Raw genomic sequence first — 25,961 nt, forward strand, 5'->3', positions numbered from 1 at the left:
TTTTAGAGAAGGTTGCGAAATCTTGGCATTACATATTTTTTCTTATGCGTTTGCTATGTCATTTCTATTACACTGAAAATATTCAACAATCATCATCCTCTTAAGGGGTATTTAATGATATTGCACTAATTCTGAAGACTAACTACATTTTCAAATTTATTGCTACTGTCACAAAAACATCAATTTCCAAACTTATTTTTTTTAAGATTTTATTTATTTATTTGACACACAGAGAGAGATCACAAGTATGCAGAGAGGCAGGCAGAGAGAGAGGGGGAAGCAGGCTCCCTGCTGAGCAGAAAGCCCAATGCAGGGCTCCATCTTAGGACCCTGGGATAATGACATGAGCCAAAGGCAGAGGTTTTAACCCACTGAGCCACCCAGGTGCCCCTAGACTTATCTTTTTAAAAAATCATATTTATTTATTTGAGAGAGAGAGGGAATGAGTACAAGTGGGGGGGAGGGACAAGGGAGAGGAAGAAGTGATCTCCCCACCTAGCAAGGAACAGGAAGCAAAGCTCAAATCCAGGACCCTGGGATCATGACCTTAGCTGAAGGCAGATGCTTAACTCCCCAGACTGAGCTAACCAGGCATTCCTCCAAACTTATCTTCTCAATTTTTCTGCCTTAGTTTTTAAAATAGTTGCAATCAATTTTATTATTTGTAAGTAAGATATTTAGGTTTCTGCTGAAAAACTAAATACAACAGTGAACAATATTGAACAATAACACCATGCCAGAGATCTGAATATTAAATAATTAGCCACTCATTTTTCCTGCTCCCCTATGGCAACCACAACTTTGGTTTCTATATATGAGACTATTTCTGTTTTGTTTGTTTTCATATTCTGCATTACCAGTTAAATCATATGGTATCTGCCTTTCACTGTCTAATTTCATTTAGCTTTAAAACTTCTAGGTCCATTAACATTGTCAAAAATGACAAAATTTTTATTCTTTTTTATTGCTGAGTAATATTCCATTGTGTATATTGTATGTGTGCATACAGATATATATATATATATATATATATATATATATATATATATATACATATATTTTAAGTATAATATATATACTACTTCTTCTTTATACATTCATCTATAGTTGGACACATGGGTTGCTTCCATATCCAGGCTACAGTATTAATGCTGTAATAAATATAGGGTGGAAATGTCTCTTCAAGTGAATGTTTTCATTTTCTTCAAATAGAAATGAATGGATTTTCTGGATATTATGTTATTTCCATTTTTCTTTTTGTTGAGGAACCTCTATACTCACATGCATTATGAATACACCAATTTACATTCCCAGCAACAATGCACAAGATTCCCTTTTCTCCACACTCTTGCCGATAATTGTTATTTCTTTTCTTTTTGATTCTGACAGCTGTGAGATGATAGATACCTTATTGTGTTTTTGACTTGCATTCTCCTGATGATTAATGATGTAGAACATCTTTTTATGTGTCAGTTGGCCCTCTGTATGTTGTCTTTCAAACAATATCTATTCGTGTCTTTGGCCCATTTCTTAATCACTTGTTTCTATACTTTTGGTGTTGAGATGTAGGAGTTCTTTAAATATTTTGGATACTAATCCCTGGCTGGGTATATCACTTGCAAATATCATCCCCCATTAGGTAGGCTGCATTTTTGTTTTGTTGATGGTTTCCTTGGCTGGGCAAAAAATTTGTGGTTTGAAGTATTGTTTATTTTACATTTTATTGCCCTTCCTTAAGGAGACAGAGCCAAAAGAGTAAAGTTAAGACCTATCTCCAAGAGTTTGTTGCCTATGCTTTCTTTGAGGAGTTTTATGGCTTCTGGCTTTATATCCAGGAGTTTGATTCATTTTAGGGTGTGTGTGTATGTGCATGTGTGTGCGCATGCATGCGCCTGTGTGTGTGTTTATGGTGTAAAAAGTGGTCTGTTTTTATTCTTTATCACATAATTTTCCAGTTTTTTAAACACCATTTACTGAAAACTCACTGTTTCCTATTGCCTATTCTTACCTTTCTTGTCATATATTAGTTGACCATATAAACAGAGGTTTATTTCTGGACTTTGTATTCCATTCCTTTGATCTATGTGTCTATTGTTGTGTCATGCTGCTTTGATTGCTATGGTTTTGTAGTATAGTTTGAAATCTAAGAGCATGTTACATATAGTTTTTTTTTTCTTTCAAAAGATTGCTTAGGTATTAAAGTGTAGTTTGTCTGACGTAAATATTGCTACTCCTGCTTTCTTTTGACATCTGTTTACATGCTAATGTTTTTTTAACTCCCTCACCATCAATTTGCAGGTGTCTTTAGGTCTAAAATGAGTATCTTGCAGGCAACGTAAAGATGAGTCCTTCTTTAAAAAAAATAATTTTGACACCATATGTCTTTTAATTGGAGGGTCTTGTCTATTGAAATTCAAAACAATTATTAATAGGTATAATATATTACCACCTTATTACTTTCTTGTAATTATTTCTGGAGATTTTCTCTGATCTTTTTTGGTCTTTGTCAACTTTGGCCTTTCTGTCCTATTGAAAGAGTCCCCTTTAATGTTTCTTTCAGGGCTGCTTTAGTGGTAATAAACCTTTAGTTTTTGTTTGTCTGAAAATCCTTTTGTCTCTTCTTCTATTCTGAATGATAACTTTGCTGGATAGGGTATTCTTGGCTGCAGATTTTTCTTATTCATCACTTTGAATGTATCATGCCACTGCCTTTTGACTTGCCAAGTTTCTCCTCAGAAATCTGCAGGTAGCCTTATGGATTTTCCTTTTTAAATTAAGGATTTCTTTTGCTGTGTTAAAATTTTTCCTTTATCACCACATTTTGCAAAATTAATTACAGTATGTCTGGTGGTGCTGGCCTGCTTTTGTTGATTTTGGTGGGAGTTCTCTGTGCCTCCTGGTTGGATTTGGACTGTAAAAAGGGACAAAGAAGGACATTATATAATCACAAAGGGGACAATACAATAAGAAGATCTAACAGTTTAAATATTTGTCTCCAACTTGGGAGTTCCCAAGTATATAAATCAATTAATAACAAGCTTAAAGAAATTCATTGATAATAAGACAATGGTGGTAGGGGACTTTAGCACTCTACTTTTATCAATGGACAGGTCATCAAACAGAAAATAAACAAGGCAACAATGTCTTTGAATGACACACTGGATCAGATGGGCTTAACACATATATTTGGATCACTTCACCCTAAAATAGCAGAATACATATTTTTTTCAAATTCACATGGACTATTCTCCAGGTCACAAAATAGGTGTCAACAAATACAAAAGATTGAAGTCGTACCATGAACTTTTGACCACAGTGAGATGAAATTAGAAGTCAACCATTAAAAATTTTTGGAAAAAAATACAAATATATGGAGGCTAAACAATATGCTAATAAACAATAAATAGGTCAATCAGGAAATAAAATAAGAAAAAAAATTTAAAAATGCATAAAGCAAATTAAAATGAAAACTTGACAGTCCAAAACCTTTGAGATGCAGCAAAAGCAGTCCAAAGAGGGAAGTATATAGCAATAGAGTTGTACCTCAAAAAACAAGAAAAATCTCAAATAAACAGTCCTGACTGATGAATGGATAAAGAAGAAGTATTATATAAATGCAATAGAATATTATTCAGCCATAAAAAAGAATGAAATCTTGCCATTTGCAACAACATGATGACAATAGAGTGTTATGCTAAGTGAAATAAGTAAGTTGGAGAAAGAAAATACAACATGATTTCACTCATATGTGGAATTTAAGAAACAAAGCAAACAAAGAGAAAAGAGAGAGGGAAGCAAAGCAAGAAACAGACTCTTAACTATGTAGAACACACTGATGGTTACCAGGGGGAATGCGAATGGGTAAATGAGTGAAATAGGTGATGGAGATTAAGGAGGGCACTTGCTGTGTTGAGCACTGTGTGTTACATGGAAGGGTTGAATCAGTACATTGTACATCTGTAACTACTATTACACTGTATGTTAGTTAACTATAATTTAATTAATTTTTTAGAAAAAAATAAAGATTCCTTTGAATATCCAGAGTCTTTTGTAGTTCCATACCAATTTTAATTAAACTTATTCTAGTTCTGCAAAAAAATTTGTACTTTCATAAAGATTACATTGAATTAATAGATTATTTTGTGTAATATGATATTTTTGCAATACTATCCTTCTAGTCCATAAACATGGTATATCTTCCCATTTACTGATTGGTGTCATCTTTGAATTTCTTTTATCAATGTCTTAGAGTTTTTAGAGTATAGGATTTACACACCCTTGGTTATAATGCAATTATAAGTAGCACTGATTTTTTAACTTCTGTTTCTCCTAGTTTTTTACTAGTGGATAGAAATGCAACAGATTTCTTCATATTAACTTTGTATCCTGCAATTTATATGATTTTATTTATAAGTACTAATAGTTTCTTTGGTGGAGTCTTTAGGTTTTTCTATCTAGAAGAAAACACTATTTGTTGTTTGCAAATAGTGACAGTTTTGCATTTTCCTTATCAATTTGGATGTCTTTTATTTCTTTTTCTTTTCAGATTACTGTGACTAGGACCTCCAGTACTGTTTTGAGTAAAAGCCATAGGAGTGGACATCCTTGTTTTTTTTTTTGTTTTTTGTTTTAATTTTTTAATAAACATCTAATGTATTATTAGCCCCAGGGGTACAGGTCTGTGAATTGCCAGGTTTACACACTTCACAGCACTCACCATAGCACATACCCTCCCCAGTGTCCATAACCCCACCACCCTCTCCCTCAGTTTGTTTTCTGACATTAAGAGTCTCTTATGGTTTGTCTCCCTCCCAATCCCATCTTGTTTCATTTATTCTTTTCCTACCCCTCAAACCCCCCACATTGCATCTCCACTTCCTCATATCAGGGAGATCATGTGATAGTTGTCTTTCTCCAATTGACTTATATCGCTAAGCATAATACCCTCTAGTTCCATCCACGTCATCGCAAATGGCAAGATTTCATTGCTTTTGATGGCTGCATAGTATTCCATTGTGTATATATACCACCTCTTCTTTATCCATTCATCTGTTGATGGACATCTAGGTTCTTTCCATAGTTTGGTTATTGTGGACATTGCTGCTGTAAACATTTGGGTGCACGTGCCCCTTCCGATCACTACGTTTGTATTTTCAGGGTAAATACCCAGTAGTGCAATTGCTGGTTCATAAGGTAGCTCTGTTTTCAACTTTTTGAGGAACTTCCCTGCTGTTTTCCAGAGTGGTTGCACCAGCTTGCATTCCCATCAACATTGTAGGAGGGTTCCCCTTTCTCTGCATCCTCACCAGTGTCTGTCATTTCCTGACTTGTTAATTTTAGCCATTCTGACTGGTGTGAGGTGGTATCTCATTGTGGTTTTGATTTGTATTTCCCTGATGCTGAGTGATGTGGAGCACTTTTCATGTGTCTGTTGCCATCTGAATGTCTTCTTTTCAGAAATGTCTATTCATGTCCTCTACCCATTTCTTGATTGGATTATTTGTTCTTTGGGTGTTGAGTTTGCTAAACTCTTTATAGATTTTGGATGCTAGCCCTTTATCTGGTACATCCCTTGCAAATATCTTCTCCCATTCTGTCAGTTGTCTTTTGGTCTTGTTAACTGTTTCCTTTGCTGTGCAAAGGCTTTTGATCTTGATGAAGTCCCAATAGTTTAATTGTGCCGTTGCTTCCATTGCCTTTGGCGATGTTCTTAGGAAGAAGTTGCTGTGGCTGAGGTCCAAGAGGTTGCTGCCTGTGTTCTCCTCAAGGATTTTGATGGATTCCTTTCTCACATAACATTCTTATTTTGATCATGATCTTAAAAGAAAAGCTTTGGATTTTCACTGTTGACAATGATGTTATTTGTAAGCTTGTAATATGTGGTCTTTATTATGTGAGGTACATTCCCTCTCTACACACTTTGTTGGGAGTTTTTATCATAAATGGATGTTGAATTTAGTCAAGTGCTTTTTCTTCATCTGTTGAGATTACCATATGATTTTTACCTTTCAATTTGTTAATGTGATGTATCAAGTTGATTGATTTGCAGATATTAAACCATTCTTGCATACTTGGAATAAATCTCACTTGATCATGTTGTATAATCCTTTTGTTGTATTGTGGAATTCAGTTTGCTAATATTTTGGTGAAGATTTTTGCATGTTCATTAGGGATATTGGCCTCTAATATTCTGTGTATGTGTGTGTGTGTGTGTGTGTGTTGGGCCCTTGTTTGGTTTTGATCAGGGTAATGCTATCCAGAAAGGATGAACCTAGAAACTTTACATTGTCTTCGATTTTGGGGTTAACTTGAGAAAAATAGGCATTAGGGTTTTTTCAGATTTTTAAATTTAAATCAAATTTAGTTAACATATAATGTATTATTAGCTTCAGGGATAGAATTCAGTGATTCATCAGTTGCATACAACACCCAGTGCTCATCATATCAAGTGCCCTCCTTAATGCCCATCCACCAAATACCCCTTTTGTCCCACCACCTCCTCTTCAACAACCTTCAGTTTGTTTCCTATGGTTAAGAGTCTCTTATGCTTTGCATCCCTCTCTGTTTTTATCTTATTTTATTTTTCTTTGATTTCCCTATCCTATGTTCATCTTTTTTGTTTCTTCAGTTGCATATATGAATGGAATCATATGGTACTGTCTTTCTCTGATTGACTTATTTCACTTGGGATAATACCCTCTAGTTCCATCCATGTCATTGCAAATGGCAAGATTTCATTCTTTTCTATGGCTGACTAATAATCCACTGTACACACATAGACAGACACACACATATGTCTTTGTGTGTGCATATAAAACTTCTTTATGGATTCATCTGTCGATGGACATCTGGGCTCTTTCCATATATTGGCAATTGTGAACATTGCTGCTATAAACACTGGGATGCATTGTCCCCTTTGAGTCACTATATTTTGTGTCCTTTCAATAAATACATAGCAGTGCAATTGCTGGGTCATAGGGCAGTTTTATTTTTAACTTTTTGAGGAACCTCCATAGTGTTTTCCAGAGTGGTTGCACCAGTTTGCATTCCCACCAACAGTGTAACAATTCCCCCTTTAAAAAAATTTTTTTAAATTTATTTATTTGAAAGTGAGAACCAGAAAGAGTGCATGAATGGAGGGGATGGGCAGAGGGAGAAACAGGTTCCCCACTCAGAAGGAAGTCTGATGTGGAGCTCAATCCCAGGACCCTCGGATCATGACCTGAGCTGAAGGCAGACGCTTAACAAACTGAGCCACCCAGGCAGCCCAAGAGGGTTCCCCTTTCTCTGCATTCTCTCCAACATCTGTTGTTTCCTGAGTTGTTCATGTTAGCCATTCTGACTGGTGTGAAGTAGTATCTCATTGTAGTTTTGATTTGTTATTTCCTAGATGTTGAATGATGTTGATCATTTTTTCATGTATCTGATATTAGGTCTTCTTTAAAAGCTTGGTAGAATTTACCTGTGAAGCCATCAGGGGTGTTTTGATTATTGATTCAATTTTTTTACTATTAATTTTTCTGTTTAGATTTTCTGTTTATTATTGATTCAATCTTGAAAATTTGTATATGTCTTTTTGGCATGTAATTGGTCACAAAAAGTCTCTTATGATCTTCTGTATTTCTGAGCTATGTCTTGTAACTACTGCTATTCATTTCTAAATGGATTTATTTGGGTCGTCACTCTTTTTTTCCTGACAATTCTGGTTCAAGTTTTTTTAATTTTCTATATTTTTTCAAAGAAGCAGTTCTTAGTTTCATTAATCTTTTGGACTCTTTTAATAGTCTTGTTTTCAATTATTGCCACTCTCATCTTTACTATTATTTCTTTCTATTTTGTTTCTTTTGGCTTTTCCTTTTCTAGTCCCTTCAGTTGAAGGATAAATTATTTATTTCAGATTTTTCTTGTTTATTGAGGTAAGCCTGTATCTCTAAACACTGTCCTCTTTGAAATTATTTTCCTGTGTCCCATAGATTTTGAAACATTGGGATGTCCTTTTCATTTTTCTCCAGGGAGTTTAGATTTTCTAGTTGATATCTTCATTGATCCATTGGTTGTTTAATAGTATGAAGCCTCCATATGTTTGTTTTTCATTGATTTTTTAAAAAATCCTTGCAATTGATTTCTACATGCCTGTACCATTGTGGTCAGAAAACATGCATGAGATGATTTCAATCTTTTTAAATTTAATGAGATTTGTTCTGTGGCCTTCCATGTAATCTATTCTGGAAAATGTTCCATATGGTTTTAAGCAAATGCCTTAGGCTCAGGTCATGATCTCAGGGTCACAAGGTGGAGCCCCACTTTGGACTCCCTACTCAGTGGGGAGCCTGCTACTCTCTCTTCCCCCCCTCCTCTCTCTCTCTTACTATCACTTTCTCAAATAAATAAATATTTCTTATAAGAAATAATTTTATTTATTTACTTGAGAGAGAGAGCAGAATTAGCCAGAGAGAACACAAGTGGGGAGGGCCTGTGGGAGGGAGGAGCAGACTCCCCCTTGAGCAGGGATCCTGATACAGGCTTCAATCCCTAGACCCTAGGATCATAAGCTGAGCCAAAAGTGGGTGCTTAACCAACTGAGCCACCCAGGCACCCTTCAATTTATCCTTTTTGTTAATATCTGTTGTATATGTTTAGGTGCTCCTATATTGGGTACACAAGTATTAACCATTGTTATATTCTTTTGTTGGCCTGACTCCTTTATCATTATGTGAAGCCCTTTATTGTTTCTTGTTACTGTCTTTCTTTCAAAGTCTATTTTGTCTGATATAAGAATTGCTACCCTAGCTTTTTTTTTTCCCCATGTGCATTAAATATCTTTTCCCACCTTTTTACTGTCAGACTATCTTTCAGTCTAAAGTGAGTCTTTTATAGGCAGGATAGATGATTCATGGTTTTTCTTTTTTCTTTGTTTAGTCACACTGTTAGAGAGGACTGACCCCTGATACTACCACTAGGAGGCCTTGGTAGAAGTACTGAAAGTATGCTTTTGGACAGGACAAGTCTCTAGTGTTGCTGGCTGTATGACTCGGCCACAAATATTGCAGGCTTATTGATGGGCAACCATGACAGGAGTTCCTTTGGAGGAGTTATAGTCCTAGTGAGGCCACCCACTGGGTGTGCAGGATGTAGGATGGGTGCCTTTTCAGGGGTATTGGTCCCAGCTAAGATGGTCCACTGGGTTTGGTGGTCCATAAGCCACTTCAAAGACATGCCAGATACAGCCAAGCCTGTCTGGTGGGTGTGGAGGCATGGTAGTCACTTTGGCAGTGATCCATACTGATCCATTATTCCTCATATGGTGGAGCTGTGCCACTTTGTTGCTCACTGACTTCATTCTAAGTTTCCCCTGGGGTGTGGTAGGGAAGGAGTCTCTTAAGGACATCTGCCAGGACACACGCATTGGTCCGGTGAGTCTGCTAGGGAGCACCAAGGTTGGGCAAAAAATACTGGAAAGGTGGATGGAGACTGTCAGACCTGGAATCCAAAACATCAGGGCATCTGGGCAAAAGGTGGGTAAGAAAAATAATGCCCTCAAGCCCTTCCATTTCTGCCTCTGGGGAACACCCTAAAATTACTCATTAAATCTTCACATATGGGTCAAGCACTTTTCAAACTGCTGCCTCTCTGCTGGGTCTCAGTGCAAGTGAATTTTTGTGGGCCTTATAAGAGCAGAGTTTTATTTTCCTATAACACTTGAGTTCTCCCAGAGTTAGGCCCCACTAATTTTCAATGTTCCTGCAGGTAAAGCCAGCTAAATTTCAAAGCCAGAGGTGATGGGGCTCTAAATCCCAGTGCATATCCTCAGGATAGGGGGATGCCCAAAGCAAAGCCTGATCCTCTCATTTTTCGGAGAGGACTCAGTGCCTGTGAGATCCCAGCCAGTTGTGGGTGACCTCATGGGGATTGTGGATCATGACCAAGTCATGTCTTGTCCTATCTACTTTTCTTGATGTAGCTTTTTTTTTTTTCATATGTTTAGCTGTGTAGAGCTGATCTTCTAATCTTGAGGTCTTTCTCCATATGTAGTTGTAGATCATCTGTATGCAGGGAAGGAGGTCAGCTCAAGATCCTCCTACTCCACCAAGTTAGTACTGACCTCAGATTTCTTTTCATCAGTTTTTTATCTTGTATCAAGGTAAGAGCACATGTTTGTTTATACTTTCTAAAGATATTTACTTATACCATAATTTCTAGGAGAATTTGGATAAACAAGCTTTAGCTTTCTAAAACCTAGAAAGTGGAATTTAAAGCTGTATTCATGTTATTGAAATAAGGACAAATACTTGAACTTTTTTAACACTGGATGAAGCAGGTTAGCAATATGAGTGATTCAGTATATTTTATTCATTGTATTTTCATAAACTAAACTAATAATCTATTTTTCTCTTAGCTACATAATAGGATTGTAACATTTAAAGCATTCATTAATGATGCCAAATAATGTAAAATTCGCCGTTGTCTTGAAATTGAGGTGCTTATATCTATTATTTTGGCTGTTTTTAATTAAATAATTGTATATATTTCATATAAATAATGTCCTTTTTTTAAAAGATTTTGTTTATTTGAGAGACTTGAGAGAGAGATCACAAGTAGATTGAGAGGCAGGCAGAGAGAGAGGGGGAAGCAGGCTACCTGCTGAGCTCATAGCCCTATGTGGGGCTTGATCCCAGGGCCCTAGGATCATGACCCAAGCCGAAGGCAGAGGCTCTAATCAACTTAGCCCCAGGTGCCCCAATAATGTCCTTGCTTAAATATAAAAACATAGACTCAGTCTTTTGGCATTTTACTTTAATAAATCTATGTCAGTCAGTAAAAAGTCACAGCAAAGAGACAAGATGGCGGGGAAGTAGGAGGAGGCACCTTTTCAACCTGCACCCTAAAGTGAGCTGATTACCTACCAAAGAATTCCAATCACCCATGAAAACAGCCTGAGAACATAATTATACACGTCTGGATCTCTACAGGGGCAGAACACGCCAGTGGGAAGGTAAAGTGGAGTGGGAACATCAGACTGATATTGGAAGATAAACAAAAGGGGGAGGGAGCCACCAGAGGCAGCCAATTGGAAAGTAATACCCCAATCCGAGAGTGCCCTGCAGCGGGGGACCAGCATTAACCTGGAGTCTGGTTGAAAGCACTCAAAGAGAGCAAAGGATAACTGGGGGTAATTGTGGGAATCAGGGTGGCTAGGAACAGGGGCTTAAGTCCCCGGAACCCAGGACAGCCTCCGCTGGCGCTGAGACAGAGAGAGTGGGGCGGAGAAACCAGGTCTTGGTCCTGAGCCACCAGAGCGCCCCAGAATGCGTGGGGTTGGCTCCTGCAAGGGGCTGGGAGCCTCGCCAGACAGCAGAGGCTCCAGAGCCAGAGGGCAGGTGCTAAAGAACCTGAGACACACGCGCCCCTCCCCCTCTCCTGAGAGAGGTGTGTGCTGAGGCCCCTCCACCCCCACGCTCTTAGATCGGTGCACAAAGGCCCAGCGTGGTGCTCTTGGACTCGCACCATTCCACGGAGCCTGAGATGCCCACATGCGCCGCGCAACCCTCCCCCTCCCCTGAGAGAGGTGCGCCCAAGCCTGGTGCTCTTAGACCCAGAAAGACCCGGCACTGCCAGCCAGGGCCAGGGAAAAAATCTCAGCCTGTGATCACTGCTTGGAACCTCTCTGGCAGTCTAGAGCTGCCCAGACAGCTGCCACTGCCATGGTTTTGGGTACAAACAGAAGATGCTGCGTTCCCAGGGACCATGACTCGGAACCTTCTCTGCCAGCAGCCAAGGAGGAATTTATTTGGGCTCTGCAGCCAGACTCTGGCTTCTCTCTGAGAGGAGGTCAGGGTGCAGTTTGCTTTCCTCTAAACCTACAAAAACCATCAAAAGCGGTCAAAGCAAGGAAAAAAAAAAGTGAACAAACATAAAAACCTCCAGAGAACAAAAGCCTGAAAAAACCGACTTCCTCAGAGCCCACCCCCTTGAGGGGTGCGGGAGTAACTCAGGGAACATAATTGACTGAAAACCCAAATGGCAGGCCCTTTCCCCAGAAAACCAACCAGGAAAGAAAAAAAAAAAAAAAAAAAAAGACTACAAGAGAACAACCACCACTACTTCATAGGACAACTTTTTTTTTTACTCATCTCCACAATTCTGGTTCATTTTTTTTATATAGATAATTTTTTAACCTATTTATCATCACAGTGAGATGTCCAGTACATCAAATTCCATAATAACCTTCTAACCTGAACTTTTTGATTCATACACCTGTTTTTCTTGTGCATTTCTATTTTTTTATTTTTAAAAAAATTTAGTTTAGTCTAGTTTATTCCTTTTTTATTTTTATTTTCTAATAGTCATATAAAGTTAAACTTCAAGGTAATTCCCTTTCCCCAATCAATGCTACCCCTATAGGTAAACCAATTTTTAATCCCCCTTTATCTTAGGGAATTTGAGTTCTTTAACAAAGATATCAAGATACACCCAGGAAGAATCAAAACAACCTTCCTCACCCACACTGAGAATTTATTACCACCCTCCCATCTTTTTCTTCCGCCAGTGTTTCTGCGTTTTTGTGTTTGCCCTGATAGTATATAAATGTTATACTTGGGGTTCTTTTTGACAAGGTTCTTCCTTTATTTGCTTACATATATATATATATATTTTTTTTCCTCTTGTCATATAGTTTTATCAGTCTTTTTGTTTGTCTGGTTTTGTTTGTATACTTCATCAATCTTACCTTTGAGCCCATTTGGGCTGAATCTTCTCTTTAGCTTCCCTTTTTTTCCCTGTCTCTCTTTTTTTCTTTTTCTTTTCTTTTTTCTCTCATTTGGGTGGGGAATCCTGATTGCTCAGAAGCATTCCAGGGTGCACCTTGACTGCACCACGGTCGATACATCCAGCTACATCCGTTCAGTCATCTCTCACCAAAATAACTAGGAGGAGGAGTGCCCAACAGAAGAAAAATACAGAGGATGGGCCTTCTGCAACAGAGCTAATGGCTATCGACATAGACAATATGTCAGAAAGAGAATTCAGGCTAACAATTACCCAGGCAATAGCTAGGTGGGAGAAAGCCATGGATGACCAAGCAGAATTGATTAGGGCCTAACTGAAAGCGACCAGACAGGATGTTCACAATGTTAGGGCTGAGCTGAAAGCTCCCAGGGATGAGGTTCACAATGCTCTCAATGAGTTCTGATCTAATCTGAATTCTCTCAAAACTAGGGTAACTGCGACAGAAGATAGAATTAGTGATCTGAAGGACAAACAGATAGAGAAAAAGGATCAGGAGGAAGCCTGGAACAAACAGCTTAGAAGTCACAAAAACAGAATCAAGGAAATAAATGATGCCATGAAATGTTCCAACATCATAATTATTGGAATCCCTGAAGGGGAGGAGAAAGAAAGAAGTCTAGAAGACATAGTGGAACAAGTTCTTCATGAAAATATTTCCAATCTCTCAAATAGAACCAGCTTCATGTACTAGAGGCAGAACGGTCTCCACACAAGATTATAGATTCCAGAAAAACATCAAGGCACCTGATAGTCAAACTGAGGAATCATAATTGTAGGTATAATCTCTTGAAAGTCACTAGGACAAAGAGGCTCCTTACTTACAGAGGAGAGCCCATCAGAATAATGTCAGACCTGTTCACAGAGAACTGGCAAGCCAGAAAGGGCTGGCAAGATATATTCAGGGCACTAAATGAGAAGAACATGCAGCCAAGAATACTTTATCCAGCAATACTGACATTCAAAATAGATGGAGAGATAAAGAGTTTCCAAGACCAGCAAGGCTTAAAAGACTATGCAACCACCAAGCCGACATGGCAGGAAGTATTAAGGGGGGGGTATTATAAAAAAGGAAAAATCTTAAAAATAACATTGAACAGAAATATAGAGACAATCTATATAGAGACAATCTACAGAAAGAAAGACTTCAAAGGTAACACAATGTCAATAAAAATGTATCTATCAATAATCACTCTCAATGTGAATGGCCTAAATGCACCCATAAAATGACACAGGGTTGCAGATTGGATAAAATGACAGGACTCATCCATATGTTGCCTACAAGAGACCCATTTTGAAACCAAAGATACACCCAGACTGAAAGTGAAGGGATGGAGAAGAATCTTTAATGCCAATGGGCCTCAAAAAAAGGACGGGGTAGTGATTCTCATATCAGACAAATTAGATTTTAAAATGAAGACTGTAGTCAGAAATACAGAAGGACACTACATAATTCTTAAAGGGACTATCCACCAAAATAATCTAACAATTGTAAATATCTATGCCCCCAATATGGGAGCAGCCAATTACATAAGAAAACTGTTAATCAAGATAAAGAGTCATATTGATATGAATACATTAATAGTAGGAGATCTTAACATGCCTCTCTCAGAAATAGACAGATAATCGAAGCAGAAAATCAATAAAGAAACAAGAGCATTGAATGACACATTGGATGTCTCTCAGAAATAGATCATCGAAGCAGAAAATCAGTAAACAAGAACATTGAATGACACATTGGACCAGATGGACCTCATAGATTTATACAGAACATTCCACCCTAAAACAACTGAATACTCATTCTTCTCAAGTGCATATGGAACCTTCTCCAGAATAGACCACATTCTGGGTCACAAATCAGGACCCAACCGATACTAAAAGACTGAGATTATTCCCTGCATATTCTCAGATCACAATGCTTTGAAACTGGAGCTCAATCACAAGGAAAAGTTTTGAAGGAACTTGAACACCTGGAAGCTAAAGGCCACCTTGCTTAAGAATGCTTGGATCAACCAGGAGATCAAAGAATAACTGAAACAATTCATGGAAACCAATGAAAATGAAGACACTTTGGTCCAAAACCTATGCGATACAGCAAAGGCGGTCCTAAGGGGGAAACACATAGCCATCCAAGCCTCCCTCAAAAAAATTGAAATATCCAGAATACACCAGCTGTCTCTACACATTAAAGAACTGGAGAATCAACAACAAGTCAAACCAACTACACACATAAGAAGGGAAATCATCATAATTAGAGCAGAGACCACTGAGGTAGAAACCAGAGATACAGTACAACGTATCTATGAAACTAGAAGCTGGTTTTTTAAAAAAATCAATAAGATCAATAAACCATTGGCCACACTAATTCAAAATAAAAGAGAGAAAGCCCAAATTCATAAAATTATGAACGAAAAGGGAGAGATCACAACTAACACCAAGGAAGTCAAAACAATCATCAGAAGTTATTATCAACAGTTATATGCCAATAAGCTAAGCAACCTAGATGAAATGGATACATTGCTGGTAAACTATAAACTCCCAAAATTGAATGAGGAAGAAATTGACAACCTGAATAGACCTATATCTAGTAATGAGATTGAAACAGTGATCAAAAACTTCCAAAAAATAAGAGCTCAGGACCTGATGGATTCCCCGGGGGAATTCTACCAAACTTTCAAAGAAGAAATACCACCTATTATCCTGAAGATGTTTCAAAAAATTGAAGCAGAAGGAAAACTTCCTGACTCTTTCTATGAAGCGGGCATTACCCTGATCCCCAAACCAGGCAAAGACCCTACCGGAAAGGAGAATTTCAGACCAATACCAGTGACGAATATGGATGCTAAGATTCTCACCAAGATCCTAGCAAACAGGATCCAACAGCACATTAAAAAGATTATCCACCATGACCAGGTGGGATTCATCTCTGGGCTACAAGGATGGTTCAACTTTTGCATATCAATCAATGTGATAGAACATATCAATAAGAGAAGAGAGAAGAACCACATGGTCCTCTCAATTGATGCAGCAAAAGCATTTGACAAAATCCGCATCCGTTCCTGATTAAAACGCTTCAAAGTATAGGGATAGAGGAAATATTCCTGAACTTCATCAAATCTATCTATGAAAGACCCACAGCAAATATCATCCTCAATGGGAAAAAACTTGCATCCTTCCCGTTGAGATCAGGAACACGACAAGGATGCCCACTCTCACCACTCATGTTCAACATAGTATTAGAAGTCCTAGCAACAGCAATCAGACAACAAAGAGAAATAAAAGGTATCCAAATTGGAAATGAAGAAATCAAACTGTCTCTCTTCGCAGATGACATGATTCTTTATATGGAAAACCTAAAAGACTCCACCCCCAAACTACTAGAACTCATACAGTAATTCAGCAACGTGGCAGGATACAAAGTCAATGTACAGAAATCAGTGGCTTTCTTATACACTAACAATGAAAATACAGAAAGGGAAATTAGAGAATCGATTCCATTTACTATAGCATCAAGAACCATAAGATACCTGTGAATAAACCTAACCAAAGAAGTAAAGGAACTGTACTCGAGGAACTACAGAACATTCATGAAAGAAATTGAAGAAGACACAAAAAGATGGAAGATCATTCCATGCTCTTGGATTGGAAGAATAAACATTGTTAAAATGTCTATACCGTCTAGAGCAATCTGTACTTTTAATGCCATTCGGATCAAAATTCCACCAGTATTTTTCAAAGAGCTGGAGCAAATAATCCAAAAATTTGTATGGAATCAGAAGAGTCCCCAAATCGCTAAGGAAATGTTGAAAAACAAAGATAAAACTGGGGGCATCACGTTACCTGATTTCAAGCTTTACTACAAAGCTGTGATCATCAAGACAGCATGTTACTGGCATAAAAACAGACACATAGACCAGTGGAACAGAATAGAGAGCCCAGATATGGACCCTCAACTCTATGGGTAAATAATCTTCGACAAAACAGGAAAAATATACAGTGGAAAAAAGACAGTCTCTTCAATTAATGGTGCTGGGAAAACTGGACAGCTATATGCAGAAGAATGAAACTCGACCATTCTTTTACACCGTACACAAAGATAAACTCAAAATGGATAAAAGATCTCAATGTGAGACAGGAATCCATCAGAATCCTCGAGGAGAACAAAGGCAGTGACCTCTTCGATATCAGCCACAACAACTTCTTTCAAGATATGTCTCCAAAGGCAAAGGAAACAAAAGTGAAGATGTACTTTTGGGACTTCATCAAGATTAAAAGCTCTGCACAGCAAAGGAAACAGTCAACAAAACAAAGAGGCAACCCACGCACTGGGAGAAGATATTTGAAAATGACAGTATAGACAAAAGGTTGATCCAGGATCTATAAAGAACTCCTGAAACTCAAGACACACAAAACAGACAATCATATCAAAAAATGGGCAGAAGATATGGACAGAGACTTCTCCAATGAATATATACAAATGGCTATCAGAAACATGAAAAAATGTTCATCACTAGCCATCAGGGAGGTACCTGAGATACCACCTTACACCAGTTAGAATGGCCAAAATTAGCAAGACAGGAAACAGCATGTGTTGGAGAGGATGTGGAGAAAGGGGAACCCTCTTACACTGTTGGTGAGAATGCAAGTTGGTGCAGCCACTTTGGAAAACAGTGTGGAGATTCCTCAAGAAATAAAAAATAGAGCTTCCCTATGACCCTGCAATTGCAGTACTGGGTATTTACCCCAAAGTTACAGATGGAGTGAAAAGAAGGGTCATCTGTACCCCAATGTTTATAGCAGCAATGGCCACGGTTACCAAACTGTGGAAAGAACCAAGATGCCCTTCAACGGACGAATGGATAAGGAAGATGTGATCCATATACACTATGGAGTATTACGCCTCCATCAGAAAGGATGAATACCCAACTTTTGTATCAACATGGACGAGACTGGAAGAGATTATGCTGAGTGAAATAAGTCAAGCAGAGAGAGTCAATTATCATATGGTTTCACTTATTTGTGGATCATAACAAATAGCATGGAGGACAAGGGGAGATGGAGAGGAGAAGGGAGTTGAAGGAAATTGGGAGGGGAGGTGAACCATGAGAGACTATGGACTCTGAAAAACAATCTGAGGGTTTTGAAGGGGCGGGGGGTGGAATGTTGGGGGAACTAGGTTTTGGGTATTAGAGAGGGCACGGATTGCATGGAGCACTGGGTGTGGTGCAAAAATAATGAATACTATTATGCTGAACAAATTAAAAAATTTTTTTTAAAAAGTCACAGCAAAAATTATTCTAATTGTTTCCCTTTCCTTGAAAGATCCTAATTATATATGTGTTTAACTTTTGATGTTATCACACTGATCTCTTTTAAAAATTATATTTGGTCCTCATCTCTGATTGGATTATTACTCTCTTCAATCCAGAGCATTTAGAGCTACACAAATTAAATTTTTATATATTTCCTCAGGAGAAGCCGCAAAGTGATAATGGTTGTAATTAAGGGAAGAGCCTCAAAAACATAGGGCAGAGTAGCAGTTTTTAAATCTTTTTTTTTTTAATTTTTTTATTTTTTATAAACATATATTTTTATCCCCAGGGGTACAGGTCTGTGAATCACCAGGTTTACACACTTCACAGCACTCACCAAAGCACATACCCTCCCCAATGTCCATAATCCCACCCCCTTCTCCCAAACCCCCTCCCCCCAGCAACCCTCAGTTTGTTTTGTGAGATTAAGAGTCACTTATGGTTTGTCTCCCTCCCAATCCCATCTTGTTTCATTTATTCTTCTCCTACCCACTTAAGCCTCCATGTTGCATCACCACTTCTTCATATCAGGGAGATCATATGATAGTTGTCTTTCTCTGCTTGACTTATTTCGCTAAGCATGATACGCTCTAGTTCCATCCATGTTGTTGCAAATGGCAGCAGTTTTTAAATCTTAATGACTTATTTTATCCATAAGTTTACACCCATTAATTGCCAGGAAACAAAATTCCAAATCTAGAAACTGAACAGGCTATCTTGTCAAACCTTGACAATCCCTTTCAAATTTCTCCAATTCCAAAAGAGATAATCTTTACATATGTCCATATAACACACTAGGTGAGAACACTGGGGTCCTCGATCAGTAACAACTGATTGCAACTTAATTTCAAAACAGGAAACACATCTCACAGAAGAAAAATCTACTCTTGTTTAGGAAGCATACATGACCCATATCGAATTTTTCAAAAAACTGTTTGAAAATACAAATATCTTTGATGTATATTATCAAACTGGTTAAGTCAGATTATATTTCTGATTCCTGGTTATTTCATTGGATGGAAGGAAGAAGTTTTTTGGAAAATGACTTTTATTGAGTATTTGGAAAAGTAAAATATGAAGAGATCACAACTGCCAGAACATCATGAGGTTAGGCTATATTTTAAGGATTTTCAGGCATTATATTATTGATCCTTAGATCAGTCCTATGAGGTGGCTACAATTATCACCGGTCACAGGAGATGGCACAGAAAGATCAAGTTCTTAAGTCAAAATGACTGAGATCTAGTGAATATACAAGGTAGCCTGTTTTTCTGAGAATAAAATAAGGAAAAAAGATCTGAGCTGAATCTGTAGCCTAGAGCCAAATCCATATATGCCCAGCCCCAATCAACTAAAACATAGCGAAACCACAAACTGGTGAATGAGAAATAAGTGCTTCCTTTTAAACCTCAATGCAATCCTGTATTGTTTGTAACACAACTTCAGCAATTAGTTATAGCTACTGCTTAAATATTATATGAAATGGATTTAGAATATTCACATAACTTCTCTATATAATCATAAGGAATAAATACAAAGAATATAAAGGATATGTCTTCAAAGAGCTAAATATATATAAAATATGAATTTATTTTGCAAATAATTATTGAGTTTAAACTCTCTCTCTGTTGTCATTGAATTAGGGTAGAAATATCTTTGCATCAATATCAAATTAGTAACGTCTGTCCTGAATTCTGGCAATAACTAGCTGTTTGCTCTGCACAAATATCTTTATGCTTTTAATTCTTGTTTTCTTCACTACTTAAAATTCATTTTCACTTCAAAATATTTTTTAGCATGGTAGTAAAGAATAACAGAGGTGGTGATGTGAAGAATTTAATAAAACAAGATCTCTTCCAATATATCTGGAATTCAGGTGAGGAAAACAAAACACAAGAAAGAGATTCAAAGGACACTGGTTATTATTCCATGAAGCACCTATCTCTACCAAATAATGTACCAAACCTTTCACAGTGCTGCACTAAAATGGATTCTGAAGATAAATTTGGTTCCATTCTCAGACGACGTGGGGCAGATGTGAATGGCTCTTACAGAGCAACTCTGTGGTTGTTGCATGATAATCCTGAGTGCCTGTTAACAGTACTCAGCTCCAAATGTGTCCCTCAGTGCCCTGGGTTCTTAGGTAATGGAGCTAGGTGCTATAAACATTTACTCCTGTTAGCTCACATGAGGTTGAATTATATGGATAAAAGGCAATGGAACAAACAATCCTAAAATTTGTATGGGACCAGAAAAGACCCTGAATTACCAGGGGAATGTTGAAAAAAGAAAACCAAAGCTGAGGGCATCACAATGCCTGACTTCAAGCTCTATTACAAAGGTGTGATCATCAAGACAGCATAGTATTGGCACAACAACAGACACATAGATGAATGAAACAGAATAGAGAGCCCAGAAATGGTTCTCCCAATTTATGGCCAACTAATCTTCGACAAATCAGGAAAGAATATCCAGTTGGAAAAAAGTCTCTTCAATAAATGGTACAGGGAAAATTGTCAGCCATAGAGAGAAGATCTTCTTACACCATACACAAAGATAAACTCAAAATGGATGAAAGACCTAAATGTGAGACAGGAATCCATCAAAATCCTAGAGGAGAACATGGGCAGTAACCTCTCCAACACCAGCCACAGCGACCTCTTAAGACACATCTCTAAAGGCAAGGGAGGCAAAAGGGAACTTTGGGGACTTCATCAAGATAAAAAGCTTTTGCACAGCAAAGGAAACAATTAACAAAACTAAGAGGCATCCCACGGAATGGGAGAAGTTATTTGCAAATGACATATCAGATAAATGGCTGGTATCTAAGATGTATAAAGAACTTTTTACACTCAACACCCAAAAAAGAAATAATGCATTCATTAAATGGGCAGAAGACATGAACAGACACTTCTCCAAAAAGACATACAAATGACTAACAGGCACATGAAAAAATGTGCAACATCTCTAGCTATCAGGAAAATACAAATCAAAACCACAATGCAATACCACCTTACATGAGTTAGAATGGCAAAAATTAACAAGGCAGGAAACAACAAGTGTTGACAAGCATGGCAACATTCTTCTACATTGTTCGTGTGAATGTTAGTCATTATAGCCACTCTGGAAAACAGTATGGAGGTTCCTTAAGACTTTAAAAACAGAGCTATACCACCACCCAGCAATTAGGTATTTACCCCAAAGATACAGGCTTAGTAAAAAGAAGGGGTACATGCCCCCCAATGTTCATAGCAGCAATGTCCACGAGAGCCAAAGTGTGGAAGGAGATGAGATGTCCATCAACAGATGAATGCATTTAGAGAAGATGTAGTCCATATATAAAATGGAATATTACTCAGCCATCGGAAAGAATGAATACCCACCATTAGCACTGACATGGATGGAACTGAAGGAGATTATGTTAAGTAAAATAAGTCAATCAGAGAAAGACAATTATCATAAGGTTTCACTCATATGTGGAACATAAGGAATAGCAGAGAGGACCATAAGGGAAGTGAGGCAAAACTGAATGGGAATAAATCAGAGAGAGAGAAAAGCCATGAAAACACTGGACTCTGGGAACCAAACAGGGTTACAGATGGGGGTTGAACGGGGGGATGGGTTAACCAGATGATTAAAAAAAATAATAAATCTACAATTTATAAAAAAAAAGGCAGTGGAGAAAAATTGCGGCAGAAAGGGCTCTTCTCCCTGATTTCATGGTGTTTTCAGGGTGTTTGGCTGATGTGGCTTGGTTGCCAGCTGCATGCATAATGAAGTCTTATGTATTCAGTCTCCAGCAAATATTGTGGCCAGTCCCAGTCAAAGCTTCCTGCCCTCGCCCTCTACTCTGCCCCTTCTAATAGTCTATCAAGGAATTCTTCCTGCTTGCCAGTCATGGCCTGAGAACCATCCTGACTACAGTCAGGTGTAAACTGTGGAATTGCTCTGTCCCAGGCCAGTCCTATGAACATGTCTGTCATGAAGTTGTTTGTGGCCACACTGTGTTCAATATCTAAATTTCATCTTCAGAGAAAAGATCTGGCTTCCCAGTGATCTCTCCTTTGGGTACTTTCCTTTAATCCTAAAGTATTCTTATAATTTTATCTTAGTAGCTTTTTTTCTTAGTAGGCTTTCTTTTACAAATAGATGATAATCGTTTGTCTCAAAGTTCCCCTGGTTTCTGTGTCCTGACTCATCTGACTGGTAACCATGTCACCCACGGCTGTTCAACCCTCATTTGTAGCCCTTTAAGGACTAGGGCAAATCAATTCTTTTGGAATTATTAATAGAATTATTCACCTTTTTGAGAAATTTACAAAAACAGTGCTTAATATTATGATTTATAATTTAAATAAAATTCATTTTAATAAATAGCAAAAGATTAAGAAATATATGATCTATACCTGAGTATTTATTTTTTATATTAGTATGACACCAACACCAAGATTGAAACCCCACGTATACTTTGGACTTTGGAAGGATTTGATGCATCATTGCAACTTCATCCTTGTAAATAATGAATGATTTTAGTGAGTGTTACTGAGATGGGAAAGGCCAATGTGTGTGCAGACCGGGCAATTAAGGAAATCTCTGTACTTTTCTCTTAATTTTGCTGCGAACCTAAAATTTCTCTAAAAAAATAACATCTTAAAAATATTCTGAGAAGGCAATTGTATGTCTTTTGGAGAAATGAGAGATAGTTCTTTAGATGGTGACAGAGCATTATCCCCAAATTAGGTAACTAATGTCTGGTGCTTACAAACATATGGCATTAATTCTAAGCAAGATTCATTAGATATTATCTTTGAACTGAAGAGGAAAAATGCACAATTCTTGTCACTCTCTGAAGATACTGCTGGTCTGAAATACAGAGAATTACATTAATTTAGTGATAAATACCATAATATTTTGATGAATAAATAATTTATTTTGACTAATAGTTAAGTAACAACTCTAAATATTTCCCTTGTCATTGTTCTATGAAAACACTGCAACATTTGTGTTTTCTAGTTGCTCACATATTAACACTTTTTCTTGTAAGATTAATTCTTTTAAATCCTAAAATATAAACATTCTTAGGAAACTTACATTTTGGAGAAGAAAGTTGTGCCTTTTGGCCACACAGATGAGTTATTATTGATTCTCTGGGAGCTTCTAATCCATGAAGATGGAAGGAAGAAGTGCAACAAATACTGTGAGAAAGCAGATTTTATTAGAAATCAAATAGGAGCTCTCATACTCGTTTGAATTTTGTAGTAACAATAAAGTTAATTCTTTCCTTATAGTATCTGTCTATATCTATATTTTTTGTATCACACTGGACACACTAAAAAAAATATCCTACTAGGACTAAGTAGGAGGAGAAACTGACAAAGATAACAATTTTGGGTTTCTGATAAGTGACAAAAAGTTTAAAAATACTTTGTGAAATGTGTACATTGGGAAAAATCCTAGAGATTCAAGTAAGAAGAAGTACCTGTGATTTTCTTGTGTAGGACAGCTCCTGTGCCTACCCCCAACACCCGATCACCCTAGCTCAGTGATCAAGAAGAATTGTAGTTTTTATAGTTGGAGAAGCTGCAAGTAGCAATGGTGCTGGTGCCACAGGGAGACTTGGTTAGCAGTTGGGAAGGGGGAATAGGAGTCCATTGGTTTTCTAGCTCAAAGTGTTAATTTTGCTCAGTCATGATGAGTTAAAATCTTACTTTTTTTTTAGTCAGAGCTTGTGGTCTTTGGGTCAATTGCTCAGACTCCCATAAATATAATGGGAAGATACTGATAAGGGAAGGTATGACAGAAGAGTTGACCTGAGCTCTCTACACATTCTTGGCAGATGGGAAAAAAAAAAGTCTGTGCACAGGGAGAGACCAAGATGAACCCACTAGAAAGTAAAAGTGAAAGGAGACTTGAGAACTGCTAGTCAAGTTGGGAGCACTCCTATCCCCCAACACACACACACTCACTCACACACACTCACACACACAGGCGACTCATGCTCGCATATGCTCTCTCTCTCTGTTTCTCGCTCTTGCAGAAATAAACAGATTTTAAAATCTCTAAAAAGTAAGTTAAAAAAAATAAATCCACATCTCAGGACATCATACCAAGATGACTGAAGATCACTTGAGAACACAAAGAAATACTCTTGAGGGAATAGAGTGGATTAAGACATTACTTAAGTCAGTATGAAAACAGGGAATGGGTGATATATCTTCCACCTCTATCAGCGTTAGTCCACGTTATCTACCACAGAATCTATATCTGCCCTGGACGCTATTTCAGACTATGCATAGGAGCTGACCTCAGCAAGATGTAACAATAGGAAACCCCAAGCCATAAATCCCAAAGGAAATAATAATTTAAAGATATATCCAGACCCAAATAGTTGTATATTTCTTCTAATCATTTTTGCTAAGGTTGCCAACCTTGATCATCATGCAATTGATGAAGCTGGATGCTTACATTGATACCATAAACTAAAGCTTACTCAAAATGCACTGAAGACCTAAATGTAAGATGTACAACTATAGGGGTGCCTGGTTGGCTTGGTCAGTTGGGCATCTGCCTTTGGTTCAGGTCATGTTCCTGGAGTCCCTGGGTAGAGCTCAGCATTGGGCTCTATGCTCTGTCAGGAGTCTGCTTCTCTCTCTGGCCCTTTATTCTGTTCATTTTCTATCTCTCTTTCTCTCTACCAAGTAAATAAATGAAAACCTTAAAAATAAAGATATAAAGCTATAAAATCCCTTGAAAAGAATGTTGGGGAAATAAACAACATCATATTTGGAAATGATTTCTTGGATATGACACCAAAAGCACAGACCACAAGGGAAGAGTCCATTGTAGACAAATGGGTTACATCAAACTAAAACATTTCTGTGCATCAAAGGGATTGATCAACGGGGCACCTGGGTGGCTCAGTGGGTTAAGGCCTCTGCCTTTGGCTCAGGTCATAATCTCAGGGTCCTGGGATTGAGCCCGCATCGGGCTCTCTGCTCAGCGGGGACCCTGCTTCCCCCTCTCTCTCTCTGACTGCCTCTCTGTCTACTTGTGATCTCTGTCAAATAAATAAAATCTTCAAAAAAAAGGGATTGATCAACAGAATGAAAAGAAATTTAAAAAAGCAATTTCAAATCATATATCAAATAAGGTATTCATATCTAAAATATATAATAAATCCTGCAAGTCAGTAACAACAACAAAAACCAAATAACCCAATAAAAAGTGAGTAAAAGAATTAATTTTTTAAACAATTTTTAATTAAAAATTTTTTTTTAATTTTTAAAATTTTTTTTTAATTTTTAAAAAAAATTTTAAACATTTTTTTCCCCAAAGAAAATATGTCAGTGGTCAAAAACCATACAAAAAGATGCTCAGTATCACTAATGATCAGAGGAATGCAAATCAAAACCTCAATGAAATATCACCTCATACTCTTAAAAAAAAGAGTCAGTGAAGACACTGCAGGAAAAAGAGGACCCTTGTACACTGCTGTTGGGAATGTAAATTGGTCAGCCATTGTGAAAAACAATATGGAGATTCTTCAAAAAACTAAAAATAGAATAACATAAAGAATCAGCAATTCCACATATAGGAAAATACATGAAAGTATTGAAAGCAAAGTTTCAAAGAGATAATTATACACCAATGCTCACTGCAGCATTATTCACAAGAGTCAAGTGTTAGAAGCAACTCAAAAGTTGATGGATGAATGGATCAAGCAAACAGTACATACATAACAATGCAATGCTATTCAGCCTTGAAAAGGAAGGAAATCCCATCACATGCTCCAGGACATTATGCTAAAAGAAATAAGCCAGTCGCATGCGAGCGTGCGCGCGCACGCGCGCGCACACACACACACAG

The 25,961-nt window shown here is 37.6% G+C and overlaps 1 protein-coding gene across 2 annotated transcripts in view; it reads right to left on the minus strand.

The window, feature by feature from the left end:
• Positions 1–192: 192 nt before the first annotated feature.
• The window catches only part of LOC309868405 (NKG2-A/NKG2-B type II integral membrane protein-like), a 31,769-nt gene continuing 6,000 nt past the window's right edge, over positions 193–25,961 (minus strand). The window contains exons 5-6 of one of the 2 annotated variants that reach the window (XM_082738251.1): positions 2,816–2,911; positions 193–2,751 (exon numbers count right to left, since the gene is read on the minus strand). In XM_082738251.1, the coding sequence (XP_082594377.1) occupies positions 2,834–2,911 (78 nt within the window). In that variant the 3' untranslated portion in view covers positions 193–2,751; positions 2,816–2,833. Of the gene's footprint in view, positions 2,752–2,815; positions 2,912–19,125; positions 22,959–23,186; positions 23,291–25,961 lie in introns of those variants that run through there. The other variant, XM_082738250.1, reaches the window with a different exon arrangement.

This window comes from Mustela nivalis, assembly GCF_964662115.1.
Source record: "Mustela nivalis genome assembly, chromosome: 7".
Taxonomy (NCBI): domain Eukaryota; kingdom Metazoa; phylum Chordata; class Mammalia; order Carnivora; family Mustelidae; genus Mustela; species Mustela nivalis.